Source organism: Hippocampus zosterae, chromosome 3 (genome assembly GCF_025434085.1).
Source record: "Hippocampus zosterae strain Florida chromosome 3, ASM2543408v3, whole genome shotgun sequence".
Lineage (NCBI taxonomy): Eukaryota > Metazoa > Chordata > Actinopteri > Syngnathiformes > Syngnathidae > Hippocampus > Hippocampus zosterae.
Genome location: NC_067453.1, coordinates 20,079,981 through 20,104,336, shown reverse-complemented (window position 1 = coordinate 20,104,336; position 24,356 = coordinate 20,079,981). Strand labels below are relative to the sequence as shown.

Here is a 24,356-nt window from a genome sequence, read left to right as displayed (position 1 = left end):
CCAGACACGGCGCACACTTCAGGCACCCCCCCCCCCCCCCTTCTCCATGTATGCATATGATCCACCCAGAGCCATTCCATCTGTATGGAAATTTGGGCTCCACAGCTGGAATCCCGCAAAGCACTGTCATCTTTCTAATAGTTATTATCTCTTTGGGCTGCTCCCTCTCCAAAACCCCTGCAATACAAGCACATCACATCTTTATGGTAATGCCCTACAATATAGCCCCGAGCTATATGGTGAACAGACCTTTGTTATCATTACGATAATTCCCCTTTCTCACTTGACTCCTCATTACAGTGCCCATGCCGCTTCGGCTTGGATATAGACAAATTCCCGTGTCTTTGTTTATTCCGCTCATCAAGTGACCACGCATGCACAAACCTTATAGCTTGTGAGATTCGAGTCACGTGTCAGTATAGGCGCAATCTTTTTACTTCCGCTTTTTGTTTTCCACACAGAGTTTATCTTGTGTGGTTGCTTTTTTTCCCGATGACTTTAAGATTTCACTTCAGTTTTTTCTGTGTGCTTTGTCATTTTATTTCTTTTAGGCTCCAAGGAAAGTGAACTTGGTTCTGGCCATGGATATTTCATCTTTCAAATCGAGACTGATTTTACATTCTAAATGTACATCAATCACTGTTAAGAACATCAGGCACACCTGCACATTCTAAAACGATTTTGCTCAAAACAGCTTTCAGTTTTCCATAAGAAATATAATTCTGTCAGGCTCACTTTTGATTGATACCATCAGGCATATCCACCAAAACCATATACCAGTACCGTATTTTCCGCACTTGCAGGCACTTCGGAGGCACACCTTCAATAAATGGCCAATTTTAAAACCGTTTTCATATCCCGTTTAGGGCACACTGCATTATAAGGCGCATAGAAGCCACAACAGTGGCTGCGGTTGCGTTATTCATCCACTAGATGGAGCTACAGTAAAGGAAATACAATACAGCTTTATTTATATAGACCTTTCACAACGGCTGCAGCTGTAACAAAACGTTTTACAGAATATTTAAAACACTACGTCCAAGAACTCAGAATATCCATCCGTATAGAAGGCGCTCTGTCGGCTTTTGAGAAAATGGGATGATTTTAAGTGTACTTTAGAGTGTGGAAAACACAGTAATTTAAGGTTATTCGTTAGTCAATCATGGTTGAAGTGCATTATTTACATCAATTATTTATTCTAGGGTGGCCCGGTGGTCCAGTAGTTAGTGCGTCAACCTCACAGTGCAGAAGTAGAGGGTTCAATTCCAGCTCCGGCCTCCCTGTGGGGAGTTTGGATGTTCTCCCCGGGCCTGCGTGGGTTTTCTCCGGGTACTCCGGTTTCCTCCCACGTTCCAAAAACATGCATGGCAGGCTGAATGAACACTCCAAATTGTCCTTAGGTGTGAGTGTGAGCGTGGATGTTTTGTTTGTTTCTGTGTGCCCTGCGATTGGCTGGCAACCGGTTCAGGGTGTCCCCTGCCTACTGCCCGTAAATGGCTCCAGCACCCCCCACGACCCTTGCGAGGATCAGCGGATCGGAAAATGGGTGGATGGATATTTATTCTTTTAAATCAGTCAAAGTAGCCGTAAATATTGCAGTTGTGGTGCATTACTTTTCATATAAACCTGACTTTAGTTGTCCTATGTACAAGTTTAAGGCATGATCCACAAGATTTATGTTTCTCAAATTATAACACATTTTGTACAGTGTGATGTGTAAAGACACCAGGTTATTTATGCATCTACATGGCACGATAAGGTTCAGGTCAGCCGTACAAAAATGAGGCCCTGGATCGCGTCCGCCTGTGTCCTTGCACGTCTCCGCCAAAGCCCACGTGAGGTGTCTGCCTTTCACAAAACAGTAATTGCAGCGTGATGGGCACAGCTTGTCCTGTGCAGCCTGCGTCCCACACTTGAAGGTTCCCCTCATTGTCACACAGCCTTTTAGCACCTTTGTTCCTCTCTCTCCCCCAGGACCACACAGCTCACCACTGGCAGATGAGTCCCACTCTGTGACAAAGGGGTCCCTGCGCTCAACCTCATTTGATGCAGTGATGAAATCCCCCCCCCCCCCCCTTCACTCATCCTTACCGCACAGCCTCATTCTCTTGTTCACACACAAGCACAAGTGTGACGCACACTTTCTGAGAAGAAGCATTCCGTTTAGCAACAGAGGGTGTTGCAGGGACGCGCGAGGGGTCAGGACCCGTGGGTGGGCTTTTAGAAGGCAAACAAACATGAGAGCAGCAGAGAAGTAATGTCTTGTTTACACATTAACAGACACTTAGCAAGTCTCCGGCGGCCTCATAGCTGCTGTTGCTGTTGTTGTTTTTTGGGGGGGGGGGGGGGGTGTTGCTTCCCACACAAATCAACACGGGGGGGGGGGGGGGGGGGCGGAGCTACGTGGTGGCCATGGTCACTCTCTTGTCAGCCGTACATCTAGGGGAAGATTTTGATACCTGCGACTTGCCTGCCATTTTCAGATGAATCCAATGTTCTTTGATCCCTTGATACACTGCCCCAATTCATTTATATTAACTCCATAAATTGTCTAATGATCTGAATGCAAACCCTGAAATTATCTATCTTTAGTAAAGAGGATTTGATTCTTCAATGGCCTAAAAATGAATCAAGGACATTCATCATCATGTCTTGCAAAATTAAATAGACTCAAATGAGCTAAAATTTAGCTTTCAGCTGTTGTCCCTTTGCCAGATGTTAATCGAAGCTTCAATACAAATACACAATGGACAGGCCATAAGGCATCACAGAACAGATGAATGAATAGAGCAGAAGTCTTAAAATAAAAGTTAATTTTTAAAAATCATTTTAAAAGATAAAATATCGGGACAGCTAAGGGTCGTGTTTACCTTGTTGGGCATCAACAAGCCAGTCCTTTGGTTTTTATAAACATATTCTTACATTCTGGGGCGGCCCAGTAGTCCAGTGGTTAGCACGTCGGCTTCACAGTGCAGAGGTACCGGGTTCGATTCCAGCTCCGGCCTCCCTGTGTGGAGTTTGCATGTTCTCCCCGGGCCTGCGTGGGTTTTCTCCGGGTGCTCCGGTTTCCTCCCACATTCCAAAAACATGCGTGGCAGGCTGATTGAACACTCTAAATTGTCCCTAGGTGTGAGTGTGAGTGCGAATGGTTGTTCGTTTCTGTGTGCCCTGCGATTGGCTGGCAACCGATTCAGGGTGTCCCCCGCCTACTGCCCGAAGACAGCTGGGATAGGCTCCAGCACCCCCCGCGACCCTAGTGAGGATCAAGCGGTACGGAAGATGAATGAATGAATGAATGAATGGATGAATTCTTACATTCTGTGTCAATCCAATTTTTGGCGACGCCCCTGGTCAGCAATTGATGCATTTGGATTGCGACTGCCAAAAAAAAAAAAAGACAAAAGGTCAACTGCAATAACTCATCCATCGCTCAAATAGCTGCGATTTGACGACAGCGCACACGTGGACATTTATTAGCCAGCAGCCCTGTAATTGTCATCTCTGCTCGCCTTCCGCTGTTCATTTTTGTGCTCTCCACTAAGGCAAACACGCACTTACCAAAGTGCATCTTTCTCACACTATCTAATGAGGTGATGACCAACCACTTGTTATAATTGCTTCAGTCTCAAGCTTATTAATCATATGTAGAGTTATTTAAGGGTGCATAAATTAATCTTAGATTAAAAAAGCCTATCAAAGCCTCAAAACAATTAAAGAGTAAGGTAAGATTTCCCCTGGGTTGACACTTTTATTTTAATAGAGTGTTCAGGTGATTATCATACTTTGATGCAACACTGTGATTAATGCAGGCGCACTTCGAAAAGAGCTGCTCTCTCTTGCACAACAAGAACAACAACCAAAAAAAGGTAGAACAAACCAGATAATGACCTTGCCGACTCTGTTCATCTCACTGCTCTGTGCGAAAGCTATTTTGTATTTGTGTGACAATGCTGACTTTTGAATGCACAGAAAGCACCAAAAAATGGATGAGTCGATGTTGTGGACAACCACCAAGACATTTGAGTTGTGTTCACCAGCATCCATCACATTTTTAATTCATCTGGAACACGTTATAAGTAGCTGAAAGACTCACATGTTGCTTTTTGAGATTTTTTTTTTGTCTCTTGAAATTTTAAGTCGATATAAATGGCTCTGGGAAGAATATAGAATATTTTAATAGAGCAATTATTTTATTTCAACTGTAAAATAATAATGATCGCATTAAAACCGACATGAAATATGATTATCCCACATTATTCTTGTTATTTTTACAACTTGTATTTTGTTCTGTTCACATGCGTTCCTTTTTTGATTATTCAACCGTATGTTTATCGACTTCTTGCCATTTGTTGCACAGCTCCGACCCACTGCAGCACCCGTAGCGACGAGACGAGTCTTGTTATCTTCATCAACATTATAAACGATTAACTCGGCTTCCATTTACTTTAAGTTGTTAAAAGGAGTGCGCGGTTTGCACCGTTTCCCATTGTCTCTTGGTAGTTTACATGCTTTCTTTCAAATCGTGATCTTAAGAGCAGCTGCTTGTCACTGCGGGGGCGTGCGATGCACGCGCACTGTGACTCCGTGGGAACACGACATGTGACGGGGGGCCCCAATAATGCTTAACCCGAGAACTGGCATAAAATCCTAATTTGGGTTTCGTAAATGCAAAATAAAAATGGTACGTACGCAAACACACTTACACGTTCATTCGTGTGTGTGCGCGCGCGTGTGTCTTTCGCAGTTGAACGCGCAAGTGGTGGAACTCAAACCAGGCGCACACATGCAACGACGGTGGGAGGGAGGCAGTGACTGGAGTGAGTGAGGGAGGCAAGAAGGCGGTGCACGGAGTCCCATCACTAAAACAAACACCCCAGCAGCATCCGACACACTCCTCGCCTTTTTTTCCCACCCCGAACGCGCGTGTGACCGCGGCCGGGTGGTGCACGACGAGAGAGGCGCCGCACCAGCACTGAACAGGTGAGTTTTCGCAGGACTTCCTTTTGTGCTTTAATTTTGAAAGAAAAATTAAAAAGTCAGTGAAAAAAAATTGACTCTCGGGGAAAATGAGTATTTATTAGGGGAAAAAAAGCATGCGCTTAAAGCCAAAGTGCTTCAAGGTCTATGATCATCCCGCAGCTTGCACTCTCCGGCAACATGGAAGCCATTCCAGCGGGCCGCGACTCCAGCTCTTCGCCGGGCTCCAAGCAAGAACTTTCCTACCCGCCGTCCAACAACCTGAAGCCCAACCAGGTGGGCGAGACGGTGCTGTACGGAATACCCATCGTGTCCCTGGTCATAGACTGCCAAGAGAGGCTGTGCCTGGCTCAGATCTCCAACACCTTGTTGAAGAACTACAGCTACAACGAGATCCACAACCGACGCGTGGCGCTGGGCATCACCTGCGTGCAGTGCACCCCGGTCCAGCTGGAGATCCTCCGCAGGGCCGGCGCCATGCCCATCTCATCGCGGAGGTGCGGCATGATCACCAAACGCGAGGCCGAGAGACTCTGCAAATCCTTCCTGGGGGCTCACTCGCCTCCCAAACTGCCGGAAAATTTCGCCTTCGACGTGTGCCACGAGTGCGCGTGGGGCAGCCGCGGCAGCTTCATTCCGGCCAGGTACAACAGCTCCAGGGCCAAGTGCATCAAGTGCTCCTACTGCAACATGTATTTCTCCCCGAATAAATTCATCTTCCATTCGCACCGCACGCCGGAGTCCAAGTACACGCAGCCGGACGCGGCGAATTTCAACTCGTGGAGGCGACACCTGAAGCTAACCGATAAGAACAGCCAGACGGATGTGTTACACGCGTGGGAGGACGTGAAGGCCATGTTCAACGGGGGCAGCCGCAAGAGGACGCTGCCGGGCTGCGGCTCGGAGTCCGACTCGCCTCTCAAGTCCCGCGCTCCGAACCTCCACCGACAGTCCCCCGAGATCCCCGCCAAGATGCTCAACTGCGAGGAGAACCGGCTGAGCGCGCCCCCGCGCAGCTACCCGATCATCCCGGTGCCCAGTAAAGGCTTCGGGATCCTGCAGAAAATCCCGCCGCCGCTCTTCCCGCACCCGTACGGATTCCCGGCGTTCGGACTCTGCCCGAAAAAAGACGACGGCGTCGTGGGCGAGCCGAGCAAGGCGAGCCTCCCGGGGGTCCTGTGGTCCGGTACCAAGGACAGCGCCTACCCGTCCTTCCCGGTCTTCTGGCCCGCTGCGGGCCCCCTCCCCATGCCTCCTTACTCCCCGGGCCCGCCGCACAAAGCCCCGCCCGACATGCTAGCCCTCCACAGACACGCCGACGTGGACATTTCCGAGTCCACCACCGACACGTCCAAAGACAGCCTGGCCGACAACGACCGCTGCTCCAGCACCCAGTCCGCGCGGAACGACGACGACAAGTCCGGGGATGAGGCGAGGCCGCTCGAGGGGCCCGCCCTGGCCCCGCGCAAGGCCAGCTACGTGTCCGCCTTCCGGCCCGTGGTGAAGGACGCGGACTGCATCGCCAAGTTGTACGGCGGCAGGGGAGCCTACGCTCGAACCGGCTACTTATCACCTGACTTTTTAAGCGAGAGCTCCAGTTACCGCTCCGTGTCTCCGTGCGTGGACAGCGAAGGCGAGGCGGACGTGGACGTGGAGACCAGTAAAACGCCCGAGGACGAGGAGCCTTGCAGACCCCTGTCCTTGATGTGTCCCCGAAGCCCCCTTGGGCTCACCCACAGCGTGTCCCCGAACGACCCGGACTGCAAGGTGGCCTCGCGGGAAATAGATCTGCTCGAGTCCCAGAAAGTGGGGCCACGCGTGGCCCCGCAGTCCTGCGAACGAGAAGTGCAGAGCAAACACTTAACACCGTTTAGCCAAGTGAGTTACCCGATAACACGACTTTTGTACCCCCCCCCCTAAAAAATCACATTGGTAAGCGTAATTAATTGACTAAATAAGAGCTTTGTTTGCAACACTTTGAATTAATTGCGTGTATTCCCCCCCCCCCCCCCCCCCCACACACACACCCAATCCTCCCCATAATTTTTTTTTGCAGGCTTACACACAAGAGAGGAGCGAGTTGCAACCTCGGAGCAGTCCTTATCATTTCAGACCTGCAAGCTACCAACCTGCGGAGCTTTCAATTCATGGTCAGACATCAACCGAATCAATTAATTTAACAGAACCAACCAACCGATCAATCGGGGGAAAAAAAATCCAAATCCTTGTTTTTCCTGCAAGATGAGACAACAAGCAAAGAGGAGCCGTCGTCCACGGTGGAGGAGGTGGAAAGCAAATCTTTACTGGAACAAAGCAGCGACGAAAACCAGCAAGAGCAGGATGAAGGTACGAGCAGAGAGGGAGGATTTCTACAAAAAAATATTTAGTTTTAATTTTTTCTCACCGTGGTAAATTAAAGTGTGTGCGTGTGTGTGTGTGTGTATTTATCCAGACGAAGAGTCAGCAAGAGCTTTGCACGCACAAAGAGGCATTCGGACTCTTGCAAAAGGTAGGATTAGGACTTTTTATAATAATAATAATAATAATACATTTTATTTGTGGGCGCCTTTCTAGAAACTCAAGGACACCTTACAACAAGCAGTTAAAATCACGAGTACAATGTTGAAAACTACATCAAATAAGATAAGAAAAAAATACAACAAAAATAAATAAATAAAAATAATGGCTTTATGGTCTGAGTGAATAGGCTTGTCGAAACAGATGTGTTTTGAGGCGGGATTTGAAATGTGTTATAGTTGCAATATTGCAGCTGCTGCAAAAGCTCTTTATAAATAAAGATGTACGTATTGTATGATAATTTGTATGATATTTTAGCATTCACTGTTATTTTTAACTTGATTTTTCTAATGATTGTGATCATTTTAAAAGCCGTTATTGCTATTTCTGATGTTTCAGTCGGTTCATTTAACATATTTGGCACCACCTTTATTTTGTTTATCGAGCCACGAACTCAAATATTTTCAAAACTTTGAGGCAAAAAAAAGAAACGTAAAGAAAAAAAATATACATTTGTGCTACCACAATGGTCTGCAATTTGCGTGAAGCTCAATTTCAAGCTCATCACATAATGTATGTATGTGTCTTTTTAGAGGAACTACAGAAGCAACTATTAGAGCAGGTCGAATTGAGGAAAAAACTGGAACGTGAATTTCAACATTTAAAAGGTGACCCCCGCCCCCCCCCCCAAACACACACACACATATATATATATATATAAGTGGAAACCTGAATATCTCTACTTAATTACAAACATTTTCCCATTTTGTGAATTAAAATGTTTATTTTTGTGCTTGTCTTGTGCTGCACCGTTTCTCTAATATTGTGGCTCATATTCACGATATTATTGGATCCGCCGTCCGTATAGATGCAGTTACATTTACGCAGTTTTTTTTCAACACCTCTAGGTTAAGACCTCAGTCTAGTGCCAATCTGTGGATGAATAGCTTTGAAAAGGGATTTCAAGAGCAAACTAAAATGTGGACTCTTAAGTGTTTTTCGTTGCAGGTGGCTATTTCATTTTCGCCTTTAAGCCACTTCAGTAACATCGTGCTCAAATGTCGATCAATTCTTTGCACTCTGCGAGGGTGGATATTAGGAATGAGGGCGAATAAAGCAGTCCACGGTGGCTGAAAGGTGCGCACGATTGCATCCATGCAGGATTTGAACAACTCTAGACCCCTCGTACCTGCAGTGACCAAGGAGCGGCGCATCGTGTTGTTTGGATGGTCAGGGATGATTTTACTGTCGGTTTTGAAACGGCTCACCTTTGTCCAGCAGCGAAAATCGACACCTTAGCGTGCATGTCTATACACAACATTTTCCACACTCTTCGCTTGGAGCTCATGTTTGACCTTGACAATCGTTTACTTTCATCATATAAAAAGTGCAATTTTCCTATTTAGCCCCCCCCCCCCAGTATGTGTTTATATGACTCAAAATATAAACACGAAACACCACAAACACAGTTTTTAGGCCATTGCTCAAATACATCCCGATTCATTCCACCATATAATAATAATAAGAATAATGATTATTCTTATTATTATTATTATATTATTATTATCATTATTATTAATAACAACACTAGTAAAGTATAATCTTGTTGAATTCTCATCTATTTCTATCGTTATCCTTCCGTGATTTTTCTTTATTAACTTAATTTGAAATTACATTGAGTGTGAAGAATTCATTGTTAAACGTACTCAGATTATTTATTCAATCGTCATCTCCTACTATGTGGTTAAGATTGACTGTATGACATACTTAATATATATATATATATATTTCTAAAGTGGACAAATTGCTCCTGTTTAAATATTTATGAACTCCGCCTTTCTGAACTTTGTTGCTAAACGAAACAGCAGCACATAAAGAAGTCAACTGTCCTTTGGATGCCTCTGATTTTTTTTTCACTTTAATACTTAAGGAATGGAAAATCAAGTATTTCTTTACTTCTTTAAATTGTTTCGTCTTACAAACCGCGTCCCATTTTTGGCTATAAATCTAATGTGCCCCCCCCCTGCTCCCCCCAACATCTTCAGATAACTTCCAGGATCAAATGAAAAGAGAACTATCCTACAGGGAGGAGATGGTCCAGCAGCTGCACATCGTCAGAGGTGAGAAAAATAAAATAATCCAGTACCGGGGATCCTCCATTCACGATGTTTCCTGACATACGAGGTTACGAACAGCGAGCAATATTTTGCAGCATAGTCAGAGAAAGACACACTCGGTTACCACCGGACTTCGTTTTTTTGTGTAGAAAAAGACGGGTGACTTTATTAGTTAGTTACTCACTGGGGACGTAGCCATCATCGCAAGAACATAACTCCGTCGTAAATCGAGGATCCCAATTAATCCAAGTGATTTTGAATGATTTGAAGCCCAATTCATCAATTTCCTTGCATCGATTGAGTTTGTAGCCGAGCTACGCATTTTGCACGCTGATTTAAATCTAAATGTAAGTTGAAGGGTTCGTTGTTTTTAGTTGATAACTCTACCTTACGAATGACAAAAGGAGAGATGGAATCTTTTAATGCGGTTTATTAAAAGGGGGAAAAAAGACGTCTGTACCGTATCACGTTCGAGAACACAACTCTCGTAACTAAAATCACTTCCTGCTTCGCTTACTTTAACAGCCAATCAGAACCTATCAACATAAAAACATGTCTAAGCAATTATTAAACAACAGAATATAATTTAGGTATGCTTAACATGAAATAATATGATGCTCAAGCATAAAATGATAATTAATAATATAACATAAGCTGACATAAAGATCCACGTATGTTTCCGAGTTTTTTACACGGACACGGTTGATTGTTGGCTGTCGTTCTTCTCAGAAGCTCACGACGCCTTGCACCATTTCTCCTGCAAGATGTTAACTCCTCGCCACTGCACGGGGTCGTGCACCTTCAAGTCTCCTCTGCTCCCACCGTGACGCACGCAAAGACTCAAACTCAGCGTGGAAACTTCCACTCCACGCTGTGAGGAATAGACTCATTTGTCGTTGTGTATTTTATTTTAAAAACAATGTGTACTGTCCAGCATTTTTTGTGACGCTCTCCTTTGCTTTCAACGGAAACCATTGATATTTATTATTTGTGGCAACGTGCAATGATAATGTATGTATCTAAGTTGTAATAGTTAATAGAGGTTGTTATTTCTCTTATTGATAACTTATTCATAAAGTCTGGTGGATTTTTTTTAAAACTTACATTTGTGGTTCTTAATTGTCCTCACGCAGGCCGGTCGCTGACTTCATTTTGGACATCATGCACTTTAAATGAGTGAAACCATGACAAGACTATTAGAATTATTTGCTGCGGAAGACGTGACTTTTGAAGACTTGCAGACAAGTTGTTAAGCCCACGACTTTCTCTTTTAAAGCACATATTCGATTCAACTGTTCATGTGGTATTTGTTTACAGCCCCCCCCCTCCCGTGAATAAATCGTTTTATTAAAGCACGTTTGGATTGTTATACATACACAGCATAATTATGTATACATATTGACGAATTTAATCAATCCAAGTGTTTTAGTTTTAATTGCTTATTTCACTCTTGGTTGTATCAAGAGTGAAATTTTATGACGTCGATATGGGGTCCTCCGTACCGTCACAACATTTTGAGGTAACTTCTAGTTTTCGCATTAGTGTATGTCGTCACGTGACACGAAGGCACGCTCAATTACCACTTAATTGCCTTCCTTAGATTTTTTTTCCATTATTCAAGGCCTAGATGTGTTTTTCCAGATATTTTCAATGATTGACTCCGTTCCGATTTACATATACATAATCGTAAACCGAGGAGGTAATATTCCAAACACAAAACGGAATTACAATTTACGATGAAATAATCATTTCAATACTTGAAAAATTTTTGATTTTTGAAATATTCGTATTGCTCCTTATCCCCCCCCCCCCCCAATTTTATTAAAACTACATGCATAAAAACGTCTGCAATGATGTGATTTATTTGCTGATCTAAGATAAAGCCGCACTCCTGCTATACTGTCAATATTCAAATAAGGTTTTCAGTACAGTAAAATAACGACTTTAAATTGCCAAAGATGGGTCAATACACATTAGTAGAAGTTCATGTGTATTATTAGAATTTGAGTTGGGAAAGACTGAAATTTAAAAGTATTTTAAGAGAGTTACAAAAAGCAAATGGCACCGATTCGGTGAAATGACCACTTTTTTCTTTTACTGCTTCGACCAACTTCAATTTAGTTAGCCTGTATACTTTTAACAACACGAGGGACTCACCATTTTATTGTCATAATTTTCTAAAAAAAGCCAGTAATCTAATAATAACTTGAAGTATACTTTTAGAGCGACAATCATACCAGCCTTCGAATGGAACGTGAGGTATAGCGCGGTTCGTTTACATTGAGCAACTACGCCCTCTGTCGTCCGTTATGCAGAAGCGACACATCCCCCGAGGACTGCTGTTGCGCATGCGTACACAATGTCACAAGATGGCGGAGAGTACGGAACTGAAGGTAAAGCGAGCCCCTCCACTAGGTTGACAAATAGGCGCTTAGCACTGTCACGTTTGAATTTCAAATAACGGAAACACCATCTGTCGACAATCATGCGGCCAACGGCGATTTGATCAATCCCCGTACATCCACAAGAAGAGGACAGACACCACACAAACTGTTCGCTGGCAGACTAGCCTGCTAGCCTTAGCTTTGTTATTGTTGCCGACGATTCTTTAATCATCTTGTGCTGTGCTGTTCTCGTGCAGATTGCACGCAGATCCCGTCTCGAATCTAAAAACGAGACCACAATAACTCCAACGCCTTCGAAACAGACGCACGGCAGCCAGATCCCACTGACATTACTCGAAGATAAGCAGCCACACTGCTATATCTTATTCAAACGGGCTCTGTCTATTCCTTGGAAGCCAGTTAGACTTCGCCATAGGTAGCGTTGTTTCTGTGTAATTTGTGTGGATTCATGACGGGAAAACATCGCCATCCAAATATTGTTGGCTAGCAAAAAATTTTAAGGGTCTTTAATTTAAGACGAAGTAGAAATGCTGAATATATTTTCATTTCCTCGCCATCAGTCGGCTGGTTAGCCTAGCTAGCTTGTGTGTTATAAACGTCGTTTCCTGACAGATTACTGTTTCTGGCTGCATATTTTTACTTTTTCAAATTCCTCGGGGTGTTTGATCAGCGTTATGCGTTTGAATGGCAATTTGGACAGCTCGCTTCAACTCGCTAATTTCAGATATGTTATGATTACAAATGACACTGGTGCAATGAATTGGTGCTCCTTTAAGTCCACAAACCGTTAAGATATCATCTTGACTTTACCTCAGGCATTTACCTCAAATTATATACGTGGGTTAGGAAGGCAAAGCCAACTTGGTGTACTCCAAAGCCAAATGTAATCCATATTCGATTTTGATTTTTTCAAGATGATGTATGACATTGAATGACTTCTATGCTAAGGTCAAGTTCTTTCTCGTGTTACAACTAACGGTGTAGCTTTTTCTTAACTAAACCACGATTGTCAAATGTTAGGTGTTTATGCAAAGTACAAATTGGTAGAACAAATGTCCCAGTCTTGTTATAACAATACAGCGTGTGTTCTTAATTGTTGCATGTGTTGAAGCTAAAAGCTTTGAGAAAGTAGATTCAGTCTTTCTAAAAGAAACCATCTCTTTCTAGTTTTGTCTCTTCAGAGTGCTGTGTTGGTTCCTGTGTGAACATTTAAAAGTGAGGCTTTCACTCTGCTAGTCGTATAAAAAGATAAACATGTTTTCTTTAGTTGTGACAGTAATATTACAAATTTGAACATAGTATCTCTTTCTCCTTGGCAAGTGTAGGAGAATGTGTTCCTTAACTTGACTTGCTTTTCCCCCAGCAAATGGTAATGAGCCTTCGAGTTTCAGAGCTGCAAGTCTTGTTGGGTTTTGCTGGACGAAATAAGCACGGGCGCAAACACGAACTTTTGACCAAAGCGCTGCACTTAGTAAAGGCTGGCTGCAGCCCTGCCATGCAGATGAAGATTAAAGAGCTCTACAGACGGAGATTCCCAACAAAAATGGTTTCGCCGGTGGACCTCGCTCTGCCCGGCGTCCATTCCGCCTCCGGCCTTCCTGCGGGCCTCTTTGACAGCCATGGTTCCCCCTCGCCGCTGTTGCCTGTTTCATTGCTCGGCCCCAAGCATGAGCTCAGTCTGCCTCACTTGCCCTCCACCCTCCACCCCGTTCACCCCGATGTCAAACTGCAGAGATTGCCATTCTACGATGTGCTCGACGAGCTCATTAAGCCCACCAGTCTGAGTGAGTTTATGGCTTGACATATTTCTGCTCAGTGATGTCTGTAGATTTTCCACCGCACCAACTATTGTCACCTTTACTTGTTGCAGCCTCCGACAACAGTCAGCGTTTCCAGGAAGCTTGTTATGCCTTCGCTTTATCGCCGCTACAAGTTCAACAGATCAGCAGCTCCATGTAAGCAACACACTTCTTGCTCTTGTTAATACTGTCTCAGTGAGCAACAAGACGCGATGAGGGCTGAACGGAAACAAACTTAACATTTGCTGTTTCCTTTCTCTCTCTTTTTTTTTTCCTCCAGGGACATATCGGGGACCAAATGTGACTTTGCTGTTCAAGTCCAATTAAGGTACGAACCAGCGAGTGAAGTGTTTTATCTTTACGTTAAGAAACAATTACAAGAAGATTCATTTCATGCAACCAGGAGTCTGGTTGTCAAAACTGGGATGGCAGCGTGGCATGCATTGGCCAGCCCCACACTGAGTCACATGGCTGAACCCCGACTGAATTATGGGACGGTTTGCAACCTTGGGCCACTGGTTTTACTGCAATTGAAAGTTTGAATCACTAGTACCAATGTCGACATGTCTAAGAGCCAATCAAAAATTCACTTGAGCTTGATCTTGACCAATTGCACGGCTGAATGGTATTGTACACACATGGAAAAATTGTTGTTACCCCTCTGTTAATGGAAGAAAAAAAACATGAGTGGGAGCAAAAATATCTTCAATTTGACAAAAGTAAGACTACGTAAAAAAATATCAAGTGAAAATTAACTCGAATAATAATTGCTTTTCAATTGGGGGTTCAACAGAATTATTTAGAAACAAACTCAAGAAACAGGTCACGGACAAAATTCATGCCCCCCCCCATTTAAAAAAAAGATTTAAATACCATAATTTGACCAGAGGGACTCGGTCTTTTCCACACGAAGCATTGACCCGAGGAAGCAAAAAAGAGAGAGTTGTCGCAGGAGATTAGGAAGAAATAATGGAATGGTAAAGGCTATAAGACCATGTCATCTCTAATCTTTGATGGCCATGAGTAAGTAGGTCACCCTTGTGAAGAAAAAAATTCAACAGCATTGCTCTGTAGCTTCCTTTTTTTTTTGCTGTTGTTGTCTTCTAGGTTTTGTCTGTCAGAGACGAGTTGTCCCCAGGAAGATCATTTCCCTCCAAATCTGTGCGTGAAGGTGAATGGAAAGCCGTGCAATCTCCCCGTGAGTTCAGATTCTCCATCCACAGACGCCGTTTGTTTATTTAAGTCTTACTCACCCTGAATCTGAATCCGAGGAGTATGAAATGATAGAAATGTTTTTTTGTGCAGGGGTATCTCCCCCCCACCAAAAATGGAGTTGAACCAAAAAGACCCAGTCGCCCCATAAACATAACCTCCCTTGTGCGACTGTCCACGACAGTCCCCAACACAATTGTTGTATCGTGGACTTCGGAAATTGGGAGGGTAAGAAGGACATTGGAAAGACGTTGTGAAACAGATGTTTTGAGGACGAAGTGAGTCACCTCAGCATGACCCCTTTTTTCACGTCTCTTGCCAGAGTTTTTCCATGGCTGTTTATTTGGTAATGCAGCAGTCGTCCGCAGTGTTGTTGCAACGACTACGAGCCAGAGGAATCAGAAACCCTGACCACTCGAGAGCTTTGAGTAAGTTTATTTGCCCGAAAACCCCTCCAAATGAATTCACATGATAGCCAGGATCTCAATTGTCTTCACATTCTGAACTGATTTTGCAAATGTATTTGACAAACCATATTATATAGACATACGAAATTAACCTTGTCATTTGCAGTCGTATAAAATAAAGGAAGAGCTTCAAACTATTTTTGATTTAGCACCAGTGTTCAATCATGTGACCGTGAACCTGTACAACACACTGTATATATATGTGTGTGTGTGTGTATATATATATATATATATATATATATATATATATATTTAAATATACACTTTTTTCTTTTTTTTTTACACGTAGTATGTAAAACTAAAGAACTGAAAGAATGTGGTTGCACAAGTGTGCACACCCTGTCATTACTGGGATCTGGCTGTCTTCAGAATTGACCAATCACGTTCAAATTCATGTTAAATGGGAGTCAGCCATGCAAAACAAATGTCAGGAAAAGCCTACTACATAGCGTATTGGAGGTTAATCAGGTTGACGCCCATTTAACTTGAATGTGAATGTGATTGGTTAATTTTAAGCAGCTGCATCCCAGTATTGGGAGGGAATCCACACTAGTGCAACCGCATTGTTTGAATTATTTCAATTTTTAATAATGCTTTGAGTGCTTGAAGGCGATTCACCAGTTGAGCATCTTACCGCCCGTCTCTCAAAGAAGTTTTTTGTGACGTGTTCATAAAGCATCCATTGCCTGTAAGAAGGCAGGATGTTTCTGCCGCAAATACATTTATTTATCCAGGTGTCCCGCTTGTTTGACTTTTGCCCACAATAATCCAGCACTTGCCACATCCAGCAGCCTCTGAAAATGTCTTCTCTTCTTGAAAAAACATTCAACCCCGACTGTACGTTTGCCAGTCAATATATAAACATTCTTTACTCTTTCCAATCCAAACCACATGGCCTACTTGCTAATTATGCTTCATCCTCTCCGGTCCAGGACTCTTGATACTCAGCTTCTGTTGTTGTCGCTTATCTTATTCGTAGTGTTGTTCCCTTATCCGTTTCCGTGTTACCCACCGAATCTAAAAAAAATACTGAAAGGCAAATATTTGTCCGTAAGAATGGGTCAAAATCTGTTTTGTGTGTTTTTTTTTTTTTTTTTTAATTAAAGTCCTTTGCCAGGCTGATCAAATCTGAGCACATGGGAAGCTCGGCGAACTCGACTTGCAAATGCACGCGCTGAGCCGATGTCATATAGCTGATGTCCACAATTAGTGGCTTATATTCTAATTGCCGCACCAGGCCTTGTACACTAAAACATCCCCCGAGACGGAAATAGCCATTGAGACTTTTTACGATGAAATCAGATGCTTACCTGTGTCACAATGTTGGAAAAATATATTTAAAAAATGTCTTCATACAACTAAAATCCCTTTGTCTGGTCCTCACTGCAGCGGAGCACTTAAGTTTATCTTCATGCTTTCCTCTCTCTGTTCATCTTTGCACTTTTCTGACTCTCGTCACAGTCAAAGAGAAATTGACAGCTGACCCGGAGAGCGAGATCGCCACCACTAGTCTACGAGTGTCTCTTCTGTGTCCTGTATGTTGAACTACTTTTATCTTCAGGCTGCCAATACACATGCTATCACTGAGAAGTACACAATATATCAAGTAATTTAATATGTGTCGTCGTTGTTTTTTTTTTTTAAGCTTGGAAAGATGAGGCTGACAATCGCATGCCGAGCGTTGACATGCTCCCACCTCCAGTGCTTTGACGCTACGCTTTATATCCAAATGAATGAGAAGAAGCCCACATGGGTGTGTCCAGTGTGTGACAAGAAGGCGCCATACGAGCACCTTATTATTGATGGGTGAGCACCTTGTTCACAGCTGTTGAGCGGCGCTATGATGCAATGATATTAATTGATGACGTTTGACTAGTGCTAGGCAATGAAACGGTTATCTTTTACTTCAAGTCTATTTGTCTTTTTTTTAGTGGCTTCTTTATTCCTGTAATTTGATTTCTCTAAATAGTCTCTTTATCATTTAAAAAATGGATATTGCCATTCAATATGTGATTATAATATGTGACTATTTTTTCAAGGTCCTCTTCCCCAGTTTGTTTTTTAACAAAACACAAGCTATCAATTAATCTATATTAAACCTTTCATGCACCCTCTAACTTGATAACATGATAAACTGTGCACTGTAGTGACCGCTGTCCCTGAAGGGATTAAATTAAACTATGCCAGATTTATTATTATACATACCGGTTCAATGTTTTGGTCTTGGAGATCATGTTTACACCCAAAATACCATGAAATTATATTTATCTACTTCCATTAGACTTGTAACATACGAAACACTGGCTTGCAGTTTTTTAGGCCTTCACCTCAACAGCTCTTTGAAAATTCTGCCAAACAAGTGCGGTGTAAGCAGAAGTCAGTAAGTCATCAATCAGATTACAGCTCTAATGCAAATAAATCTGCGGCTTTATCACTTCCGACATTTTCACGCTTGATGTAACAACAAGTGAAAATGACAGCCAACATAGAGAAGACAAAAGCGCTATTTTGTTTGCAATGTTTAGTGACTTATCCTCTATTGAACTTTATTCAAAAAGCTACAAGCCAGTTGACTTCCTGCTAAGTAACACAGCACATGAGTGGAACCTTTTCACATTGTTATTCATATGACCAGAAGGGACTTTCAGGCAGTCAGTGAGTCAATTGTGCCAAACATTTCTACATTGCAAAAGCAGTGCTTTATCGACATGTTGGAAACTTTTGACCCGTGCTATATGAGGTCAACCATAAGACAGTTTGAGGGGCCGCAGAGTTACTCTTCCGCTTATTTATGCACTGGCTCAGCCATGCAGTTTGAAGACTCATTTTCTTATGTTGACTTAGAAACATTTTAAATGTCTATTTATTTGTGATTGTGTTTCCATCCATGGTGTGTTTTGACTGGGAGGGAGCGACATTTTTTTTCCGTAGTGGACGCCAAAGAAAACAACATTCTTTTCTTTCTATGGAAGTTGATGCAGGTTAACTCATTCAGTACCAGGCAATTCTAGACCAAGTCTGAAAAGACGTTTAAAAACGTCTTTGGGAGTGAATGAGTTTTAATGCCGGGACAAAAACAACTGTTCTAAAGCGTGTTTGGTATAATAGGAAATGAAACAAATCCTCCAAGGGAAACGAAAGAGTGTTGAGGGGGGTAAAGTGATTTGTTGTTTGAGCAGTTGTCATGCTGAAAAGGAGTTTGTTTTCCAGCATCCTCCTCTTTTTTACAGATTGTTTATGGAAATCCTGAACAGCTGTTCTGACTGTGATGAAATTCAGTTCAAAGAAGATGGAAGTTGGGCGCCCATGAGGTCAAAAAAACAAGTGCAGGAGGTGTCTGGCCCCTTCTATGGAGTAGACAACGGTGCGTACGTACTGCCAAGGTTTCCAAGCTGTGTGTATAGCTTCTACATGATTCACACATAAAGGTCTTCAATCAAGCTTTATAAAGTACGTTTTTTGGGCATATTATAAAGTAAGATCTTATGATTGTAAATGGTGCCGAATTTCAAGCTAAACTGTCTTTAAAAAAAAAAGTGATCACACAATCACGATAGTGGAACCGTGCGGCTTTATTTGGGTCTCTTCAGGGCAGATAAGAATAAGAAAACCTTTATTCGTCTCACAATGGAGAAATTCCCAATTTGCAGCAGCAAAGTTAAAGGAGGAAAGTAGAAGAACAAAAAGTATTGTATAGGAGCTGCTGTAAAGGCAGCCACTCTCGTGTCGCCATCTTGAAGTCATCATAACAAAATAATACAACACAACACATAAGACACAGACAGTCATTCGATCTTAATCGCTTTCGTTTGTTTGAAGCAGTTATAGATGATAGAGGAGAGAGATGCAAGTCACTTAGGTGCTGTCACAACTTTGGACAACCTCGGACATTGGGAACAATGTTGTCTTCAGTGTCATTTCAAAATGGAATCAAAAAGTCTTGAGGGACCCCCATATGAGTGGAATCTGTGTGACTTTGCCGGCTCTCTGTGCGCAGACGTGCCTAAAACCGAAAGCCATGAGCAGAAATGCGGGTCGGCCAATGAGAAGAGTAAAAAAGTCGATGTGATAGACCTGACACTGGACAGCTCGTCGGAAGATGAGCTGGATGATGAGCCGCCTCCGAAAAGGCCTTCGCTGTCGCCCATCTCTCCGCCGCCAACAAAGGGGTCGGTCCGCAAGCTCCACGAAAAGCTTCTCGTAAGCTGTCTTTGCTCCAACTGGTGACATGATGCGACATTGTTCCTCGCAGAGTGCTGAACCTTCACAACCAGACGTCACCGGTGACGAGAGCTCCCAGCATGCCCCCCTTAGAGACCAGCTACATTCCTCCTCCGCCACCACTCATTCAGGACTACCGCCACTTCTATCACTCAGCTAGTGACTTGCCAGGTAGGCCCCGGCACTCGTTTTCAAAATGCAACTTGTTGCACACTCGTTTGTTTGCTGTAAGTATTCTGAGTCTGTGCCGGAATTGTTTGCGTTATAAAGTGCGCAACAACCTCGTAGGTCATACCAAGCCATATTTTTATTTCTTTTTTTTTTTTCTCCCGGAGCAAACAATGAATGAATAATAGAAATAATCCCTTCCGGGTGAAACTGACACTTTCCTACAACTGTTAAAAATGCATTGGTAATTTCACACAATCAGGTAACACCCATCGTGACCGCATGTGAAGTTCATCACACTCGCCGCGCCTGGCCTACACACACACACACACACACACACATACACACACACACACACACACACACACACACACACACACACATATATATACCGTATTTTCACGACTATTCGACGCACCGTACTAATGGCCGCAGTCTCATTAATGGGTGACATTTCTGTATTTTACACATACACAGGGCGCACTGTACGAATGGCCGCAGTTTTACAGTGGTAAAACATACGCCAGCTTAAACATACGGCATGCATGCGCGCACTCTAACACGTTAGCTTGAAGCATACGGTAGCATGCCAAGACGTACAGATTAGCTAAAAACACGTTTTTAAAAAGGCAACGAAAGCAGAACTGAGTTCGGGTGTATTTTATTTAGCCATCGTACAATGTTCTCACGTTTATCGATCAATCATCACCCAGAAATCCATCAAAGTCCTCATCCTCTGTATCAGAAGCAGAGGACTGCACATCTCAGTTGTCATTGAATGCATCACATGCTAGTGTGAGTTGCTACGCATTGCCGAGCGGAAAGGAATAGCAACAGCAAAGTCAACATTTCTCTCGTGTGAAGCTTTCCCACATTTGAAAGTAAAGAACAGAGCGAAACATGGTGGCAGCGCGTGTGTGTGTAGAAAGAATTGAACAATTGTGCAAGTACCGTAATCCATCAAAAACGCCGCGTTCCCTCTCGTTCTTGCGTATTGTGGTGTAACTTGCCCAGCGCTGCCTCTCACTCTTTGTAAAGTTGTGTTTGCCATCGATCATCCATTGTTCCCATGCCGTTTGCAACTTTACTTTGAACGCCCGGTTGATGCCAATGTCCAGCGGTTGGAGTTCTTTAGTCAAGCCTCCGGGAATAACGGCAAGCTCATTTGCTTGAACTTGTTTTTTCACCGCTGCTATGAGATGGGCACGCATGCCAAAAGCATAACCGGTGGCTTTAAGTTTGAACTGAGCTTCGTAGGCGTGTCTTTTTGTCGAATTTATTTTCAGGGGTTCTTAGAAACCAAAACCGGAGTTGTTTTGCAACAATGCACATTGCCACACGCTATACAAGTGTTGGTACTGGCTTGAGGTGTCCACTTACACGACCACCCTTCACCATTGGCGGACTAGCTTGCCTGTCCCTCTCTCTCTCTCTCTCTCTCTCTCTCTCTCTCTCTCTCTCTCTCTCTGTCTCTCTGTCTCTCTGTCTCTCTGTCTGTCTCTCCCTCTCCATATATGTATATATACACGCCCACCCGTCCCTGATTGGCCGACTTCTTTCCCGCATGCCTGGCCACAGTCACTTCCGCCTTTTCTCTATATAAACAGCGTGTCGGCTGTCAGTCAGATTTTGGAACTCAGCGCATATAAAGGACGCTCCGCACCATAAGGCGCCCTGTCCATTTTGGAGAAAATTTTAGACTTTTAATGGCGCCTTATAGTCGTGAAAATACGGTAGAGAGAGAGAGAGAGAGAGAGAGAGAGAGAGAGCTCTCATTGAAATACATTTCAAATATTTTGCTTTTCATGTCTCTCTTAGTCAAAAAGGTTCCTGACCCCTGCACTCTATAAATGGATAAATAAAATATACATATATTTATTTAAAAAAGAAATAAAGCCGAGCAACTGACCAAAATGGAGCTTTTTATTCGATTCAAAATTGCAGCCTTTGCGATTTGAAAGTTTCATTCATTCATTTTCCGAACCGCTTGATCCCCGCTAGGGTCGCGGGGGTGCTGGAGCCTATTGCAGCTGTCTTCGGGCAGTAGGCGGGGGACAGTAGAGTGTTCAAACAGCCTGCCATGAATGTTTTTGGAATGTGGGAGGAAACCGGAGCACCCGGAGAAAACCCACGCAGGCCGGGGAGAACATGCAAACTCCACACAGGGAGGCCGGAGCTGGAAGAAAGTTTCACTCATCAGCTCTAGTTGTCAATGTGTGGAGCTGCCTTTTTTTAATGCATACTTTTTTTTTCTTTTTTGCAGATCTAAATTTTTTCTCCTTCCTCCAAGGCGACAATCAGGTAACACCCATCGTGACCGCATGTGAAGTTCATCACACTCACCGCGCCTGGCCTCCATTTTCTTCTTCTCTTCTGTTTCAGCATTACAACATGGTGATGGCTGCCGCTGCGGCCGCATCAGCCTCGGCGTCAGAGGACTCGGACCTGCTACTCAACCGCTACCTGCCGTATGGCTCGACCCCCTTGTTGCGGGATCCGCCGGGCACGCCGGGCAGCAGTACGCTGGCAGCCACTAACGGAGGCAGCAACAGCGGCAGCACCAGCAGTTTGGTGTCTTCCAGCAGTCTGCGGGACAAAGACCGAGAACGCGACAGGGACAGCCACGCCATCTCGGGATTGTCGAGGTCCTCGGTGGAGGCGGCGGCGGCTATTTATGGCTCAATATCTGACGTCATCTCTCTGGATTAGATCCTCACAAAACTGATGCACAAGGGAGACATTGAAACAAGATCTTTGTAAATACGGAGAGTTGAAAGTATACAGTACTATGTACAGAGAGGAAAAATCTATTTTCAATTTACTTATCATGTATATAAACTTAGGACACTTCCTGTCCAGTTGGTCGCTTCAGTTCAATATTTTCTGTGAATACTGAAGACTTTTTCACACCTCTTCATGTGGTCCTTTGATTATATTGTACCTTTTGTACTTGGTTTTTACAGTTTTGTTTTCAATATTCCATGTCAATGGCATTAGTTTATTAGATTATGTGCACAGAACCCTCATGAGGTGAGACCTTATGGAACATGACATTTAGCATCAAAAGAAAATGGGCATTGTCGCCGGTGTTCACAAAGACAAGTTGCAGCAAATGAGGAAAAAAGGGTAACTTTTTTTTCTAAAAATTGCACAGTTTCTGTTATAAAAAAATGCAGAAAGTCTTTTGCCATCACTGTAGACATTCATGCTATGGTCATGTTATTTTAAGGACTTATTTATAATATAAGTTATGTTTGAATACTGTTATGTTTTTTAAAAAGCATTCCCCTTTTCTCAAACTGTTGCCACTAGAAATACAAAACAGGTCCTTCTATGTTGTTACTTTGCTCTTGCTTGTCATTTTGAGTGAGATCAAACTGATTTTTATCCATCATGAATTGAAGCTAAGAATATATAATCAGTATTGTAGGGAAATTCTTCCTCAGTGTGTGTGTGTGTGTGTGAATGAATGGTTTTGACCAGTAAGCGGGTAGAAAACAGAAATGTACATGTTTTCTTCCGCCTTGCTGCTCTGCATTCATTTTGCATTCGATCAGTGTCAGCAAAGTGAAAAAGACTTACTCTCCGCTCAGATTCATATTTAATTCAACAAATAGATGTGATGCGTGCTTATTTGTTTGTTTTTGAGCACTTGCTTTCTCCTTTTAGGCTACACAGAAGTGAAGCATTAACCAGTAGCAACCACTCTGAGAGCAGTTTGTGTCTGTGAAAATGAAAATTCTCTCAACGCTCACCTGTTAAATGGCTTTTCGTTCGCTTTGAGAAGCCATACGTTATTTTGTGATTTCTTTTGTCAACTTACAAGATATTTTGGGACATCATCTCCACACCCCGTTGTAGCCCAACTATTGCAAGTCAACATGAACAGATTTCTTTCCCCTCAACTTATGCTTACAATTACTATTATTTATTATATATTTTCAGCATTTGTTTGATTGGTGGCTATGCATTTCTGTCATTGTATGTAATATTTTTTTTGTAATGATATAATTAATGCTATTTAAAAACTGTCATTGTTGCTTGACATGCATTGTAACATTTTCAGTTTCTGTCCGTTTTACCTATCAGATGATGTCAATAACTCTCAATAGAGGCTTTGAGCATTTTGAACCGCTAAGAGGTCTACTGTGCTGTTTGATATTTATAAGAATTAAACAGGAAAATGTGTCTGTTGGATTGCTCATTTATTTTAAAGGGAATGGGCGGGGGTCAAGATACGAATCACAGGCCAAGTAATAATAGGCAAACTGACAGGCATTTCCAAAGAGGGGTTCAATGTCCGGGCAACAGCTAAATTCAACTTAATCACTGCCAGTATTCCCATCTGCTCTGGTAAATTATGTAGTTTCAGCCAATTTGTTCCAAAAATGGTTCTGAATGACAGGCATATATTTATTCATCAATTTATGGCAGTGATCTACGGTGCTCTATTGTGAGCGACAGAACCATTAA

At 43.2% G+C, this 24,356-nt stretch overlaps 2 protein-coding genes across 4 annotated transcripts in view; both read left to right on the top strand.

Moving 5' to 3' along the window:
- The first annotated feature begins 4,750 nt into the window (after positions 1–4,750).
- skor1b (SKI family transcriptional corepressor 1b) lies at positions 4,751–10,963 on the top strand. 2 transcript variants are annotated; one of them, XM_052061882.1, is made up of 8 exons: positions 4,751–4,980; positions 5,140–6,855; positions 7,034–7,127; positions 7,219–7,323; positions 7,430–7,486; positions 8,088–8,162; positions 9,540–9,614; positions 10,344–10,963. In XM_052061882.1, exons 2-8 carry the CDS (start codon positions 5,158–5,160, stop codon positions 10,436–10,438), a joined length of 2,199 nt encoding a protein of 732 aa, XP_051917842.1. In that variant the 5' UTR covers positions 4,751–4,980; positions 5,140–5,157; the 3' UTR covers positions 10,439–10,963. The 2 variants fall into 2 exon arrangements, with proteins under 2 accessions (XP_051917842.1, XP_051917841.1); XM_052061881.1 differs by having other exon boundaries at positions 10,341–10,963.
- Positions 10,964–11,938: 975 nt separating this feature from the next.
- The window catches only part of pias1b (protein inhibitor of activated STAT, 1b), a 70,985-nt gene continuing 58,567 nt past the window's right edge, over positions 11,939–24,356 (top strand). The window contains exons 1-14 of one of the 2 annotated variants that reach the window (XM_052061890.1): positions 11,939–12,004; positions 13,380–13,800; positions 13,887–13,971; positions 14,096–14,143; positions 14,923–15,013; positions 15,121–15,255; positions 15,350–15,455; positions 16,956–17,029; positions 17,140–17,300; positions 18,725–18,858; positions 19,492–19,663; positions 19,747–19,886; positions 22,147–22,184; positions 22,266–24,071. In XM_052061890.1, the coding sequence (XP_051917850.1) occupies positions 11,960–12,004; positions 13,380–13,800; positions 13,887–13,971; positions 14,096–14,143; positions 14,923–15,013; positions 15,121–15,255; positions 15,350–15,455; positions 16,956–17,029; positions 17,140–17,300; positions 18,725–18,858; positions 19,492–19,663; positions 19,747–19,886; positions 22,147–22,184; positions 22,266–22,592 (1,977 nt within the window). In that variant the 5' untranslated portion in view covers positions 11,939–11,959 and the 3' untranslated portion in view covers positions 22,593–24,071. Of the gene's footprint in view, positions 12,005–13,379; positions 13,801–13,886; positions 13,972–14,095; positions 14,144–14,922; positions 15,014–15,120; positions 15,256–15,349; positions 15,456–16,955; positions 17,030–17,139; positions 17,301–18,724; positions 18,859–19,491; positions 19,664–19,746; positions 19,887–22,146; positions 22,185–22,265; positions 24,072–24,356 lie in introns of those variants that run through there. The other variant, XM_052061891.1, reaches the window with a different exon arrangement.